The sequence below is a fragment of the Melanotaenia boesemani genome, chromosome 23 (genome assembly GCF_017639745.1).
Source record: "Melanotaenia boesemani isolate fMelBoe1 chromosome 23, fMelBoe1.pri, whole genome shotgun sequence".
NCBI classification, from domain to species: domain Eukaryota; kingdom Metazoa; phylum Chordata; class Actinopteri; order Atheriniformes; family Melanotaeniidae; genus Melanotaenia; species Melanotaenia boesemani.
The window spans coordinates 9,907,666-9,924,561 of NC_055704.1; the positions used below are offsets into that span (position 1 = coordinate 9,907,666).

At 36.7% G+C, this 16,896-nt stretch overlaps 1 protein-coding gene across 2 annotated transcripts in view; it reads left to right on the forward strand.

The window, feature by feature from the left end:
* The first annotated feature begins 3,559 nt into the window (after positions 1-3,559).
* The window catches only part of prkcq (protein kinase C, theta), a 29,822-nt gene continuing 16,485 nt past the window's right edge, over positions 3,560-16,896 (forward strand). Inside the window, exons 1-2 of one of the 2 annotated variants that reach the window (XM_041978051.1) lie at positions 3,560-3,652; positions 14,417-14,791. In XM_041978051.1, coding sequence (XP_041833985.1) covers positions 14,674-14,791 — 118 coding nt within the window. In that variant the 5' untranslated portion in view covers positions 3,560-3,652; positions 14,417-14,673. Of the gene's footprint in view, positions 3,653-13,937; positions 14,020-14,416; positions 14,792-16,896 lie in introns of those variants that run through there. The other variant, XM_041978053.1, reaches the window with a different exon arrangement.

The window sequence follows — 16,896 nt, forward strand, 5'->3', positions numbered from 1 at the left end:
CTTTAATCTAACCTCCTATATGGCAGACAATAATTAAAATACTGTGGAAGATGGCAAAGGGAAATATAAAACTGTACCGTGGTGTGCAATGGAATACAGTACTTGATAATTGTGCATTCAGAGAGTGCAAAGCAGTGTAGGAAGATGGGCAGTCTAACTCAGTTACAAAAGGGTTTTTTTATGTGGGAGGGTAAATGTTGCTGCATGATATTAAAGTACATTACAATGCAGGACAGTAATGTGGAATAGAAACAGGTGAGGACAGAACAGTACATTCCTTGTTCACAGCATGCTTGCTTGTCAATCCTTTATACCAAAACAATACCCATTCACTGGAGATCTTTTGTCAGAGCTTGCACAGTTTATGAGCTGTGGTTTAATATTGAAAGGCCAAAAATTATAAAACTTACAATAAAAACTAAAAGTGTTAATTATTTTGCATTAAGTTGATTCCCATGTCATTTAAAAAAATATGCAAATCAGATCACTATCTGACTGTTTTGTTCCTCCTCTTGTTCATGGTTTAACATCCATTAAGTTTAACTAACCCCCCATGTGGTACCAAACCCCAGACTGAAAACAGCAGCAAAGGGCAGGACAATTAGTGTAAGTAAAGTAGAGAATGAATGAGAATACATTAAAATAAGCTAAAACACAACTATGGTAATTACAGGGGGTGCCAACATATGACTTCAGAAGATAGTATTTGACATTTAGAGACAGTTTCAAATGCAATAAATAACACGATGAAACAGCAGATGAACATATCAGTATGTAACTGTAAATATTATGACATGGCCATCTGGGTTTTTCAGCCTGTGTTTAATTCATAGTGAGCGTATCATTATTCTCCTCTGTGGAAGCTGTAATCAGTAATTAGGTGCGTTTCTTGTGTGTGAACAGTTATTACACTCACAGAGAAACACTTAAAGGTGCCAAACACTCAGCAGCTATGGAAGGAAGTATGAGCTCATCAACACAATCTGCAGCACACGCAGCATGCCTGCTTGTTTGGCTTTGGATTGAAAAATGAAAATGTAGTTTTGTTATAAAAAAAAGAAAGAAAAACTCATGATGGATGGGATGTCATTTTAAAAAGAAAAAGAAAAATCAGCCTTGACTGTAGCTGGTTATGGAGGGTAATAGCTTTTTCTTCTCCTTCAACAAGTTGGGTAGGTAAAGGGATATATGTAATGCTTTAACTTTAGATTAGTCATTTCAATTTAATGACACTGTTACTTTAAATCAGTGAGATCTCCAACAGTTTACCCAACAACCTTTCATCTACAAAGATTCGCCTGCATGCTGCAAGTCATTGCATGAACACTGGCACCTCCTGGTGGAGGAATTACATACTCATCTCACAGGGCAAATCTTCAGTGTCACAGGGGCAAACTGTTACATTCACTATGTCTGCAGAAAAGCTCAAACTTTCGTATTTCATATGAAAATAAAAGCTTAAAATAAGAGAAAATTCTGCAAATTTCTAGACTATAATTTACTTTTGTCCATCTCATATCTGGATGATAACTTTTGCCAATAAGAAAAAAGGAGTCCCCACTTGCCATCTGGATTTAACTAAGCAAATATGTACAAGCCTCTTATTAGATGATTACTGCATGGGTGATTATCATCCACCCGCAACAAGTTATTTAACTCCAACTGATGCATTGAGTAGCTTCTCATTTCTTAAACAACCATGTGGCAAGACACATCTGGTGGTGGAAAAGATGTTAGTTTGCTTAAGAAGGGTGAAATTATTGGCATCAAGCAGAGAAAACATCTAAGAAATTTACAGAAATGACTAAAACTGGGTTAAGAACTGTTCAGCGCATTTTTACAATGTGTCTTCCAGGAAGAAACGTGGTCGGACTCAGAAAAAAATCCTGAATGATGGTGATATGCAATCACTTAAACGTTTGGTAAAATCAAAACAAGTAAACAATCGTAGAATTCAGGGTTCAGTTTAATAGTGACAGTAAGAACATTTCCACATGCACAATGCAAAAGAAGCTCAAGAGACTGAACAGCTGCGTAACCATAAGAAAACCACTAATCTGTGAGGCTAACTGGAGAAAAAGGCTTCATTTTTGCTAGGGAGCATAAAGATTGGACAAGAGAAGAACGTAATTTGGGCTAATGAGTCCAGGTTTACTCAGAGCATCAGGATAAGAAGAGAGGCATTAGGTGTAATATCTTCCATAATAATTACAGCTCCTCGGTTTACTTCTCCATTCATAGAGTTGCTTTGTATATATATTTATACAAAATATATCTATAAGGTAGGTTGTATAAGTGATATACAAATATATGATGATAATTACCACTGAATAATGTTGCTCTGATATAAGTAGCTTTATCTATCAGCAGGATTATGTGACCAAATTTTCCTATTCAGGTTATATTGTTATATGTTTTAATTTAGTTAGACATTTTCTCATTTCTCAATGCATTTTATAAACCTCAGTTTCAAACTTTGGTATGTAAAGAAATCATTGAATTTTTTTAAAAATAAATAATTACATCAACAACAACACACATATATGTATGTATATATTTTAACTCCATTATAAAGACCTGCTAAAAATTATTGGACATCTTGTTAGAGACCTGTCTGTCCTCTGTGAACAACAGAGGATCAAAACTGCCCACATCATCCTCTCAGACCCCTGACGTATCTCATATTCTGTGTTAGTGTGGCTTCCATTGATATGGACTGCACTGTCCAAAACACAGGACACAGAGGAGGAGAGACACTTTTGTCACCACAGCAGTTCAGCATCTGAACTTTGATCCTTCCCTGCACCAGCATCACAGCCTGTCACTGCAACTTCCCCCATAGATAGTTCCTCAATGACAAAACCTTCCACTATTCACTGATTATTTACTTAAATTTATATATATATATATATATATATATATATATATATATATATATATATGTGTGTGTGTGTGTGTGTGTGTGTGTGTGTGTGTGTGTTTATTTGGGATGTTCCGTGTTTTGTCTGTGTTCAATGTGGGGCTCTCTGTGCCTGTAAACTGCCCCCCTGGGACAAATGATGCAGCTGCCCTCAACTTACTAGAAAAAAAGGAAAACAAGGCAGACAATCTGCAAAATTTTAACTGCAGTTAAATCTGTGTTTTTGTTTGGTAAAAATATTAAAATTAATCTCAAAACTACTTAAGCAAACACTTCTCTTATTTAATCTAACTGACTGTCTTTCAGGGTAAATTTCACTTTGTATGAAGGTGGTCAGATCTAAGTTGCATTAACTAGTTCCTCGGAATGTAGGACTCTTTAATTAAAACGGAACTGTTGTTGGATAACGTGCGAGGGACATCTGTGAATATTTTTTGAAACGCTTAATTTGGTATAATATACTTTGTTACAGTCTGTCTAAAACGGACAAATCTAAATCTGATATCGAGGGAAACAAACACAAAGCCTGTAATACTCACGTTACATTGTTTTAGTCGAAGCCAACTTTGATTATTGCCGCATAAATGCATGAAGTTTAAACATTCCTTCAGTCAGTGAACGTTTCATATTTTACGGTGAAACGCATTGACAGCTCTCCTCCATTCCGTCAGTCTGATACTCGGATGGAGATAAGCGGCACCAAACATCTCTGCGCACTGTTGTCTTTCTAAAGTAAGTTTAGTCCTCGTTGTTTACTCAAACTTTTACTTTTAATGACGAGTTTGGAAAATGACTGAAATACTGCGCTCCTTATCAGCTTCCGTGTTGTTGTTGTTTTTTTTTTATGTGAAAGGTGTTTCTGTTATTAACGTGTCAGGCTGGATGTCGCCTACTATTACAATAACCAACCCACTTTTTCTTAATGAAGAAAAAGAACAAGAAAAACATTTAAACTTGGTTAAAGGGGTTATTTTTAATGTTAGCCAGTGAAAGTACTATGTCTTGTAGTATTACTGAGTGGGTGGTAGCAGCAGAGATGCTTTCAGTGTAACTTGGGTTCTACTTCCATTTACCTGAATATTATGTTAGTTTAAGCATGTAAAACACGATGGATTATATTTCTCAATGTACTGATATGCCAGCAGCATGTTTGTGAGTTTAATCAGTATAATATTCATTTGTGCACAAATGATTCTCATACTTTACTCAAGTAGAAATTCTATCAAATAGTAATAGTACTTTGTTACAACTTCATGTCACTGATATTTTGTTAGCATTATTCTGACATTCTCAAGCCAGTGTTTACTGTGGTTTTTTCTAATACTATTACAATAATTACTGTTAAAGCAACACTCACGTGCAATTCCACATAACTATTTCTATAATGAATTAATCTGCTCACCATGCCCTCCACCGCATGGCTGATTATTGTCTTTGTGAATAACAGTAAGAATTTTGAGGAAATTAACTTATTCTATAAAAGCATATAACAACAAAGTTGAAGTAAATACGTGTATTTAATTTGTAAAAAAGTACAGCATCTCAGTGTATATGCAGTTAGTTTCACATTAATAGTATTTTATTTAACAAAGTGACATTAAATCTAAAATGTGCCATTTGAGCATTAAATAAACTAAAACTCACTGTTTTTTACTAATTCAGATATTAATTAAGATATATTTTAATGTTAGCTTTGACGGCTTTAGTACACAGGATCTAACTCAGGTTTTCATGGGTCTGCTGTCAAACAACTTCATTTCAAACAACTAAACATTTGCCAGTCTGTTTTTTGGCTGTTACTCCATTAACTATAGTTAAAAGCAAGTCAGTAGCAGAAGGAATGATGAATTCTTCTATATGTTAAACCAAGATACTCTGCAAACTGCTTCAGGTGAGTTGAGCTTTTAATAAGACAGATGATGCTTTAGTAAAACAAATCTGCTACAGTTGAATAATTTATTTTCAGTTCTATAAGCTGGATTCTTGTGTTATAGAGACCTAAATATAATCTTTCTTTAGGAAAAATTAAAATTTCCATAATACTTCCACTCTAAACTAAACAGGGCCCGCAGCCTTTTCTATACATCCTGTAAAACGTACAGTTGTAAAAAGGTAAATAGGAATTCACCGATGTGAAAATTATGGCTGATACTGATAACCAATATTAATACTGTTGTTATGGCTAATAACCAATATTAACCAATAGATGTTTATTTTTTAAAGTTTAAATAATCAATTTCTGTCCAAAAAGAAAGTTAATGTTAGCAGCATTAGCTTCCCACCATTATTTGTGAACCTATGGTTTTTCAGATTACATATCAAATTGATGGTGTTAAATGATTTGACGCAGCATCCTCCTTGCATTAATTAGACTTTGCAAGCATTACACACTGCCTTTCCAGCATCTTGTTTCGTCACCATGAATAACAACCACACAGCTGGGTTACCTTTAAGCAGCTGGATAAATCACAGATGTAGGTGTGTGCTTAGTTCTTTTGTCTGCATGCTGTCTTCTGTTTGAATGACCACATTAGGGGCGCTTTACGGGTCTGGTTTCTTGCCAAAGCAGCAACTACAGTTTAAGGTTTCCACCTTACACTTGGACCACCCTCCTTCCTCTTCAAACAGCTCCCACACACTGTGCTTTGATGGCAGTGGCTACAGGGGGTCAGGTGGGAGGCCCGTTGGACTCAGCCCTCTGTCATTAAAAGGTGGCTGAAAGGTCTCCAGCGTAGGCGCACTGGCTTTTGACCTTCTTTACATCTTTGTGTCTGTTTGAGGATCAGTGAGGGTTGCACGCTTTTGAAGAGCAATGGGTGGTTAAAGAACTTTGAATCCACAAGCAGAGACAAATCAGTACAAGAAAATATGAATTTGACAATTTCTGCTCATAAAGCTTAATATTAAAGACTCTTATCTACTCACTAGAACCAACTAGAACCATAAAAACAATCCAAGAGTCTTTGGTAAAACCTTTGGTAGCTGAATTAAAGCACATGAGCTGCTGTTTGCTTCAAAATAACATGAAGATCAGCAGCTTGTTTTAACAATGACGCCAGTGTTAGTCCTGTCCAAATCCACTCTCATTTAGAGTACGGTGCTTTATGACAAAGAAAGAGGGCATAGACTGATTAATCCCTTTAGTACGTCACCACAGGCACGTTTTTAAATTACATGGGCTCAAAATCTGCAGGGTAAAGACAATTATTTAAATATATATGCACCAGCAAATGGCTTGTCTGCTAGATTTCTGTACTGTATAAAGGGCTTCATTTGTTGTTTTGTTGGTTTATATAAGGATTAGATTTGAGATTGCAATAAGCAATTAACTAGTGAGCTGATTGTTATGAAGTTTAACAGATTAAAACAAATGGGTATTCAGCAAGAATTGTTTTCCAGGAGCTGATATTTGTAAAAATAATTGTGCTTTCAGAATTAAAAAAAAAAAAAGGTCAACCACTGTATAAAGTAGCTTTATTCACTTACATCATTGAAGGATTTTCCAGGAAATTAAAGTGCCTAATTATTAGGTTTTTCTCTAATTTAAGCTAATTTAATCCCTCCCAAAATAGAATACACTACTGCAGAAAAGTGCATCCAAGCCTCTTACAAATCGTGCTTTGAGTATTTAATGCATTGTTGCCTGGTAAGGTTTACTGCAAGGTTACATGATGTGGTACCAACACAGAAATGTGTTGCTTTTAGTTTGTTAAAAGATCATCAGTTCAGATTTCAGAATTGCAAGACGCATTATGGCTGCAAAACGCATCTTAATTGGCTCCAGTGCAATCATTTCCACACATTTAAGTCCTAATCTTGGGTGCCTCTAGATTAGTTTTGCACCCATCATAAGTCCAAAAAGGTTGTAATTGTTTTTGAACAAAGGAGAGCTTCTTTGTGGGGGAATTGGTTAAAGTGTCTTCTGATTGGTTGCATTCCATGATGGATGGGGGTGATTTGTGAATATACACGTTCCCATTGTCGGTCAGGAAGCTAAAAATTATAAATAAAGCAAAATGAGAAAGAAAAACCCTCTCACAAACACAGTGTTTTCAAACATAACACCTCAGATCAAGCCATACATGTTTGAGCCAGAGTATGACTTTTAATGGCTGTGGAAGAAACAAATGGACACGTCCAGATGCCCTGTGAGCACATGTGCTAACATGTGTTAACTTTAGCCTCTTTGGGTGACGTATGAATCAGTGTACACATGAAGTTTGTACAAAAACACATTGATTCCACTGTAACACAACACAGACATCTGAAGCAGTTGCACACTCTGCTTGAGGTTCAGTCTCTTTAGGGTTGGAACTACCACAATTTTAAGCATCAGTCTCATACTGGGACTTGCTAATAAAACAGTTGCAAACAAATCCATTTTCTTGAACATGTTGCTGGACAGACAAACTGCATTCATGATTCTAAGATCGCTGAGTCTTGGATTTTGGGAAGCTAAAAACAGTAACTTGCCCTTGCAACTATTTTTATTTAATTTCTTTTTTATTATTTTTTAGCTTTGGATGATGTTTAATGTGATAATATATAATTTTAATCATTTAACTTAGCCAGAAAACATTCTGTTCACATTGCAGGCAAAAGTGATTCAAATGTCACTTTTTTGCCCATATGTGACCCATATCAGATCTTTTTATGACAATCTGAAAAGCACAGATCAGATTTTTTTAAAGGCCACTTTCTTATGTGGTACCAAACCGGATGCATATCCAGTCTTTTTCAAAGCAACCTCAATCTGAACGGTCATGTTGCATTTCATCCAGCTTTTACATCATTGAAGTGAGACAGACATCAGAAATTTGCACCTGGTTACGACTCCGTATCCACAGAGTGACTCCTTGTCTTCTGCGCATGCAGGCCACTTTAGGGACTCGTACAGGTCACACTACAGTGTGATGGAGGTTGCATTTAAAGTCACAGAAAAGCATGCCATGAGCCCTTTAAAAAGAAGAGTATTTACAGATTGACTCATTCAGATTCCTGAACCGAGACCACCAAATGAAACAAACTTCCTTTTCTTTGCTTCGCTGAGGAGGATCCCACTTTCACATTTGGTGAAACTGCACTTCTTCCTCATTTATTCTATGGTCAGGTCTACTTAGTTGTGATGTAGTTCAGTTCAGTTTAGCTTATTGTCATCTGCATGTATACATGACATAAGTTTGTACTCCAGCAATTAGGGCTGGGCGATATGAACCAAATCTTATATCTCAATATTTTTTACCTGAATCATGATATACAATATATATCTCGATATATATATATATATATTTTTGTCAAGTAACCAAAGAGAAAGTTCTAATTGACAGCCTTCATTACTAGAAACACTTTTATTAAGGATCAGCAGCACATGTGCATTAAAACATCTGACTGAAATTAAAGTACCTTTATATTAAATTAAATACTCCTAAAACAAAATTAAATAAAAATATTTTTCAATGACCATAATAAAAATACAGCTGTGCAAAATGCAAAAAAGAAAAGATGCTTTTAACCAAAAACAAGCTATCTCGATATAAACAATATTCCTTCCTTCGATATTGCGTCTGATAAAGTCTCGATATATTTGAAAATCTCGATATATTGCCCAGCCCTACCAGCAATGTACAACATCATAAAAAATATGCTGTAGTTGATGTGCAAACAATCATTTTATATGTAAATGACTAGAGAAGTGTCCACGTCCATTCATGGGCAAAAATGGGAGTGAAAATCAGGTTTGTGCACATGCATGTTGTTTCATGATGAATGTGTTTATGTAAATACATGTGCACATGTGTGCCCTTGTGTGTATACACAGTTTTTGTCATAAAACTTCTTTATTCCTTTATTTTGAAAAGTAAAGTCGCAAATTAAAGCTGAATGTCTGCAGCCATGTTCATTATGTAAAACTAGGTATTAAGGTAAACAGCAAAAATACTTTACAATTAGGTCGATACTTTATTGAGTTCTCGAATATATTTTAACACTGATCCAATTTTATAAATTATATAGATTCTCTTAGGATACATCCACAATTCCCAAAAATTGTGAGATCTTGTTAAATGGAAATAAAATAGGATGCAATGACTTGCAAATCTCAGACCACTATTTTATTTCCAACAGAAAATAAACACATAACCCTTCCATCTGAGAGGCTCTGCCTCTCTAAAGTGCTGTTACCTATTATTCTAATTAGTTGTCAATGCTCAATGCTCTTCTAGATGTTTTTTTTAACTCAAGCTAGTTACTTTTCCCGCCTTTTGTTGCCATTAAACTCAAAATGAGATCATATTTTCTAAGAAATGATAAAATGTCTCAACTGCAACATCTGATATAGTGTTTATGTACTTGTAGTTTGAGACTTGCACATCATTGCATCCTGTTTTATTTACATTTTGCACAGCATCACTGTGTGTACAACTTATGTTAGCTTGGATTTAAGGTCGGATCCGACTTTACTAATATTAAGTTACATATCAGTTTGATCAATTGATGTTTGTTATAACAGAAGTCTTAAGCTAAATATTTGGAAACTCACTTCCAATTTAAATATTAAATTATTATAATACATGCTTTCATGTGTTGATATTATCATTAGCAGTTTTTTTTTTCTCAATGAAAATCATAAACATATTTTACCACGTCTGTGATTCTCTTCCCAAAATTTCAATCAGATTTTTTTTTTTTTTTTTTTTTTTTTTGTTGGTATGTTGTTTTTCAGTTTTGGGCATGCAGCAGCCCCACCTGTAAGACTAAAAAAATAAAAAATAAAAACTCTCAGAAACAGGAAGTGTGGTTACACTTCTTTATCATGAGCGCCGGAAGTTTTACACCTCCTGCCAGAACTCAGCCGTGTATGGAAGGTTCAACCTGCATGAGAAGCTGCAGCTCTGTGCACTTCACACACTTTAATTTGATAGCTGAGATGTGGGCCTGAGTAATATTTTAAAAATAACAAGATCTGTATCAGTATGTGTTTATACAACAAAAAATGTACAATCAAGTTTTTTTGGTGACAGTGTTATATCTATACATGGAAATGGGCGTCACTACTTTAGTTTTAAACACTATAGCATGTCATTTAATCAGGTTAATCATGGTCTAATGGGTTGAGCCATTAGTTAATATGACTGCATTAATTTAGTTAAAGTTTATTAAAATAAAATTTTTAAATAGGATACAAAAAAAGTCTACCAAGTCATTAAAAATATATTTTTTGTGTTCAACTTTTCTAGCTCTTGCCTTGTTGTATTGATGTTTTGGTTACTAGTCTGTAGTATTATACATTAAATAAAAAGACAAATAAGCTAAAAACCATGGAAGGCTGCTCTTCAGCAGCTTAGAATAAGTGATCCACATTTTTACAGCTTCTGTATTTTATTATTTTATTTTAGCGTTCCTTGAAGAAAACATTTAAAGGGGTAGTGCATCCCCATGTTGATAAAATTTGTATTTTTAGTTTATTTTAAAAATGAGGATTTTGTGGGTAAAAAATGGCTCATAACGCCTTCTACAGGATAAAACCAGGTTATGTTTTTTGTGACATAGAGAGGTTATCTACGTCACAAGAAAATTTAAAAAACCCCACAGCCCCTCCCTCCAGATAGACGGGTCCTCGCCGTGCAGGCATAGAAAACCACGGCCACCAACACATATGAAGGAATGTGAGCTGAGCTGGTGTCTGTCAATCATTTCTGCCTGTGTAGCCCGTCACGCCCACTCCCCACTCCCTCATCACCCCACACCTCCCCCACAACCCTTGCAGTTTCAGGCATTTTTCAAATTCGGCAGTGGGTGGAGTTATGCAAAAAGCAGGGGGTGTAGTTATGATTCCTTTTTCTTCAGCAACACTGTTTGTGAATTCTTAACAAGATTTAAACAATACTTTGTTTTCTAGTACTGCCTTGTGCTTGATTTATTAACTAAAGAGGTCACTTTTAAAACAAAGGTTTACATTATTTAAATATGAGTATTTAATAATGTTTCTGTCACTTATATAAGAACATCAAGACGAAGAACACTTGTAAACATAACGTCAGCAAACAGTTTAAGAATTTACTCTATCATGTTTGTGTGCAACTGATGCTTGTCAATTCAGCATTTATTATCCTTTCAGTTGTGACTTCTTTACATAATCTCTTAGTAGAAATATGCAGCTCCTAAGCTGCTAAATGCACCACTGCGCTCACCATCTGTGTAGCCGACTCGGGCTCCCAGCCGAGTGATGAAGGTCAAGTGTGTGAAACAGCAGATTTTTAAGAGTGTTTTCCTTGAAAGAAGCTGCTTGCGGAAAATGGAACTAAGGCTAAAGATGAGAGTGAGAAAACAGAAAAGTTGTAAGCATGCCCAGACTGGCCCAGACTGGCCCACAAGAGAAGCATAAAAATAAACCTAAAATAAAAAAATCTCGGTGCATTACATAGGTGTGACTGATTGGTCTGATTGATCACTGACACCTGTGCAGAGAAAAAATTATTTGTGCTCGTCAGTTGTCACTGATAGTGGCCACTGGTCAAAATGATGGTAATATTTCCTTTAAATGATCAACACATGCAAAGATGCAAAAAAATATGGTGGCAAAATGGATTCAGAATTAAAAGATTAAAGGAGGAAGACAGTTGAGCAGGTGTCTGAAAATGTCAGATATTTTCAAATCTGTTAGTTCAGTGTTTAATATGGTGTGATAGAGGAGCGACGGAAGGTGTGTTACAAGCTGCAAACATTTATCTGAACTTAACTTGATGAGCACTAGTTGAGAATCTTCATGGTCTTTTTTATGTAGCTGTAATAATAACCCTGGTACTACTTGCCTAATAATAACCCTGGTACTACTTTCCGTAATAATGACCCTGATACTACTTGCCGTAATAATGACCCTGGTACTACTTGCCTAATAATGACCCTTGTACTACTTGCTGTAATAATAACCCTGGTACTACTTGCCGTAATAATGACCCTGGTACTACTTGCCTAATAATGACCCTTGTACTACTTGCTGTAATATTAACCCTGGTACTACTTCCCTAATAATGACCCTGGTACTACTTGCCTCATAATGACCCTGGTACTACTTGCTGTAATAATGACCCTGGTACTACTTGTCTAATAATGACCTTGGTACTACTTGCCGTAATAATGACCCTGGTACTAATTGCCTAATAATGACCCTGGTACTACTTGCCGTAATAATGACCCTGGTACTAATTGCCTAATAATGACCCTGGTACTACTTCCTGTAATAATGACCCTGGTACTACTTGCTGTAATAATGACCCTGGTACTACTTGCTGTAATAATAAACCTGGTACTACTTGCCTAATAATGACCCTGGTACTACTTCCCTAATAATGACCCTGGTACTACTTGCTGTAATAATAAACCTGGTACTACTTGCCTAATAATGACCCTGGTACTACTTCCCTAATAATGACCCTGGTACTAATTGCCTAATAATGACCCTGGTACTACTTGTATAATAATGACCTTGGTACTACTTGCCGTAACAATGACCCTGGTACTAATTGCCTAATAATGACCCTGGTACTACTTGCTGTAATAATAAACCTGGTACTACTTGCCTAATAATGACCCTGGTACTACTTCCCTAATAATGACCCTGGTACTACTTGCCATAATAATGACCCTGGTACTACTTGCCGTAATAATGACCCTGGTACTACTTGCTGTAATAATGACCCAGGTACTACTTGCCTAATAGTGACCCTGGTACTACTTGCCGTAATAATGACCCTGGTACTACTTGCCTAATAATGACCCTTGTACTACTTGCTGTAATAATGACCGTGGTACTACTTCCCTAATAATGACCCTGTTACTACTTGTCGTAACAATGACCCTGGTACTACTTGCCGTAATAATGACCCTGGTACTACTTGCCGTAATAATGACCCTGGTACTACTTCCCTAATAATGACCCTGGTACTACTTCCCTAATAATGACCCTGGTACTACTTCCCTAATAATGACCCTGGTACTACTTGCCATAATAATGACCCTGGTACTACTTGCCGTAATAATGACCGTGGTACTACTTGCCATAATAATGACCCTGGTACTACTTTCCTAATAATGACCCTGGTACTACTTGCCGTAATAATGACCCTGGTACTACTTGCCGTAATAATGACCCTGGTACTACTTCCCTAATAATGACCCTGGTACTTTCTGTTATTAAAACTTCCAGCCGTGGATATACAGGGGATTTCTTAGTATCATAAATAAAAAATTAGTTAATTTTATTAATTCCAGGTTAAAAGCCAATGAGGAAACTTTTTGACTTAATCAGTGTGTTTATCTGGTTGTAAATTATGTGAATGCAGCACTTTATGCTTGTTGTCTTATTTTACTGCATGAAATGTTTGGTGGGTACTGCTGGACCAAACATACCTCCACAGGTGGTCTGCTGCATAGAGAAGTTTGGGAACCCCTCTTCAGGTTGGACAGTCTCTTATTGGGCTAAGTTAAGTTGACTTTTTTGTTTTTTAATGTTAGTAGAATCACAGGAAGTTGCTGTTGCCCACTTCTTGCTTTTGCTGTTGCAGCAACTGGCATCTAAATTATTTGCTAACAAAATGACAGTCATGTTGTTTCAGGTTAACATAATATCATGATGCAGTTTGAATTTTAGGGTCCTGCTCTGACTGTTGTGAATTTTTTATGAGAGTAGGAGAGAAAAAAGCTCTGGACTGGTGACTTGTGTGTAAATGTCAGTCTATTCATGTGTATCTTCCTGTTGGCTTACAAGAGCTGCATCAGGAAACTTAACATAGCAACTGTCTTAAAGCAGTAACGTTACAGTAATGAAGGTGTCTTCAGCCAGCTTATGGCGAAGACCGCTGCACACTCAGACGTATGCAGTCATTTATTCCTCAGCTGCGTTTAGTATTTCAGCCCTATTAATAGTCACCTCCCAACCTTCCCTCTGTGCACACACTCACACACACACACACACACACACACAGCCAAGCACACAAAAACACATGCAGCTCTTCAGCAGGACTCAAATATCACATCGACCAACACCAAATCGAAGACTGTCTCACTGGGAAGAGGACTGCAGGAGAGGAAGCATGTTACAGGTGTGTCACAGTGTTGTAGTCGTTTTCATGACTGATTCCACAAGCAGCATGGTTATTTTACTCTGAGAGGTGCTCAAAGACTTTGCCAAGCATGGCAGCTGCTGTTTAGAAGTGTTAAAGTTGATGGTTTTATTTCAGCTGCACTGAGGTTCAGGAGGTTGGTTTATTTCTCTTTTGGTTTTGGTGAATAAAAACAAGCATCCTCTGTTATGATACCTGTGTGCTTTTATTTATTCACTTTGTTATTCATTTTGAAGTCTATGGGGTCTGTATGTGTCTGTTTATTCAGCTTTAAACCCTTTTTTAAGCCAGCTGGAGCAGACACAAGTTCAGTGTTTGCAGTCAGATTTTGTGATGCAAGTGATGAAATAATTGTCTTCGCCTCTTCCGCTCACAGGTTGTTTAAAGCTTCAAGGGCGGAAAAAAAGCGAGCTTCTTTCTCAGCCTCCTCCCCCTCTGTGCCAGCACATCTTTCCTCTGAGGGAAAGGGGTAGTGTGTGCGAGCTGCAGCGGAGGAAAGCTGGTTTACAGCAGCATAGAAGCTTCCTGACAAATCTCATCTCTTCAAACTGCTGACTGACAAAGACATCATCCTAAAGGATTCCTGGAAGCTGTTTGGATATTTCATTGGAGGTCAGATAGTAACCCACAAACATGTCGCCGTTTTTGAGGATTGGTTTCTCCAACTTTGAAATCGATCCTGGTCTGGCTTATTATGAGGAGGTGCTGAACCCGTACTGTGCTGTGTACATGAAGGAGGCCATTGAAACAGGTGAGTAACTAAGTATTATTGTGTCAAACCACTAATGGAGTATTTAATATATTTTGGTACAACGTGTCATGTTGGTAGAACTGGACTGATTTCTCAGCCTTTGTCAGCCTTTTTTGTTGACAATCCCAACATGGTCTTGTTTGTGTGGTCCAGTTCTAATGTGGTCCACTTTTTATATATGATTTATCTGCCCAGTATCACTGGTTGTTTGTGTGTGGACACTGACCCTAAATCAAACTATCCACTGAAGCTTTCTGGTGTATTTACACTGTAAACATGCCACGGTTGTGGTGAAAGCATCCTGTGTGTGTCTCATTTATAAATCAGAGCTTTATGAATTTAATGATAGAAACTCAGAATGGTTAAGCTTCTCAGATGTTAAGATTTTAAGCTTATCATTGTCTTATATAATAGTTAAACAGAATCTGTTTTAGTTCTAGATATGTTAATGGACAAAACAAGCAGTTTGAAGACACCTTTTTAGGTTCTTGAAGATTAGTTCAGTCTTTTTTTAATAAAAAAAACTAACATTTCTAGCAAAACTAACTAGATGCATGCAGACTTTTGTAGTAGTTATGCATTTAATGTTGAGTGGGTCTTTCCAAAAATATAATTCCCCTGACATCTAGGAAACGATGATCATGACGTCCAGTAAGTAGCAATAGTTTATGATGGAAATAGAAATGCAGAAGTTTATTTTTAGACAAAGTTGGACATGGGTAAGGAAAATGAAACTAGTGACAGATTATCTTTGAAAATTCTTCAAGTGAAAGAAGAAAAAAAATCCTAAAAGATGAGAAGATCCTGTTACATGTCAGGGCTGGGGATGTGATCTGAATAAGGTTTATGCAATGTCAGCATTTAGCATCGCATTATTAGCTGTGTGCTAGCAGTATTACATGCTGGAAAAACTAACTTCACCAGCCCTCCGCTGTTGATTGCCATTACACGTCTCGTCAGACTAGCATACAATTCCTTGCAGCTGATGGGAAGCAGGTGAGGAGAAGCAAAGCTAATCTGCATGTTCACAGCTCCACGTTTTGAGTGAAAAATAATTTCCACAGGACAAAAAGTGAACTAGCAAATAGGAGTTAATGCTTAACTAATACCTGAAGAAAGGTATTTGTTTACTTTCACTTTGGAGAACAGAAACATAAGATCTGTTGTTAAAATAAATCTAGTTTTAACGACAAAAAGATCTTTAATTGAAAACCAGTTGTCAGGATGAAAGTTGGAGTGTCTGTTGGCCTATCTTTCCTGACCTCTCCACCCCAACCGGCCGAGGCCGATGACCACCCTCCCTGAGCCGGGTTCTGCAGGAGGTTTTTCCTCCCCATTTCCACTGTCGCCTGTCACCCCATGCATGCTAAGGATGGGGTCTGAATCAAAGTCAAGATTCAATATAATCTGTTGGTTTCCTTAGCTATTTATTATGAATTGACTTGTATGAATACTGATTGGATGACAATGAATTGGGTCAAATTGATTTGTATATAAAGAGCATTTAGGTGATGTTGTCTAACTGTCGCTGTACAAATAAAACTGAACTAAACTGAATTAAATGATGACATCATTAAGTAGTTAATTGAGAAGGTAAATAAAGATATTCCTGTAATGTAGAAACATGTGGGCCCATCCATATTAGTACGTCTGCACGTCCTTTGTATTTTCAGATCCTTTTGCAGTGGCTGATTTTTTCCAATGTCACAACTTTGGGAAACTTCCCAGCATGTTAACCGACGCACAGCAGTTATCTTTGTTCTGCATCTGGCAAACTGTAACCACTGGCGAGAAAGAGTTCAGGATGAAGCTAAAAACAGAGTCACTGAGAGGAAAGAGGGGGCCTTTCATGCTTCTCTTCTTTTTCTGTGAAACCACAGGACTAGCTCGACAAAGTAGAGAAGAAAATACGTATGTGCGTGCGCGTGTTTCATTTCCAAATAATTTACTCACTAAAGTGGATCATGTCATTTAGTTTCATTTCACTTCATCTCCAAGCTAACAAGAGCAAAAAACACTGGATATGTTATGTTAACACTGAGACAGCCATAATACATAAAAGCATGGTTTATAATGCAATATTTCTATAAAAATGAACCATAAGG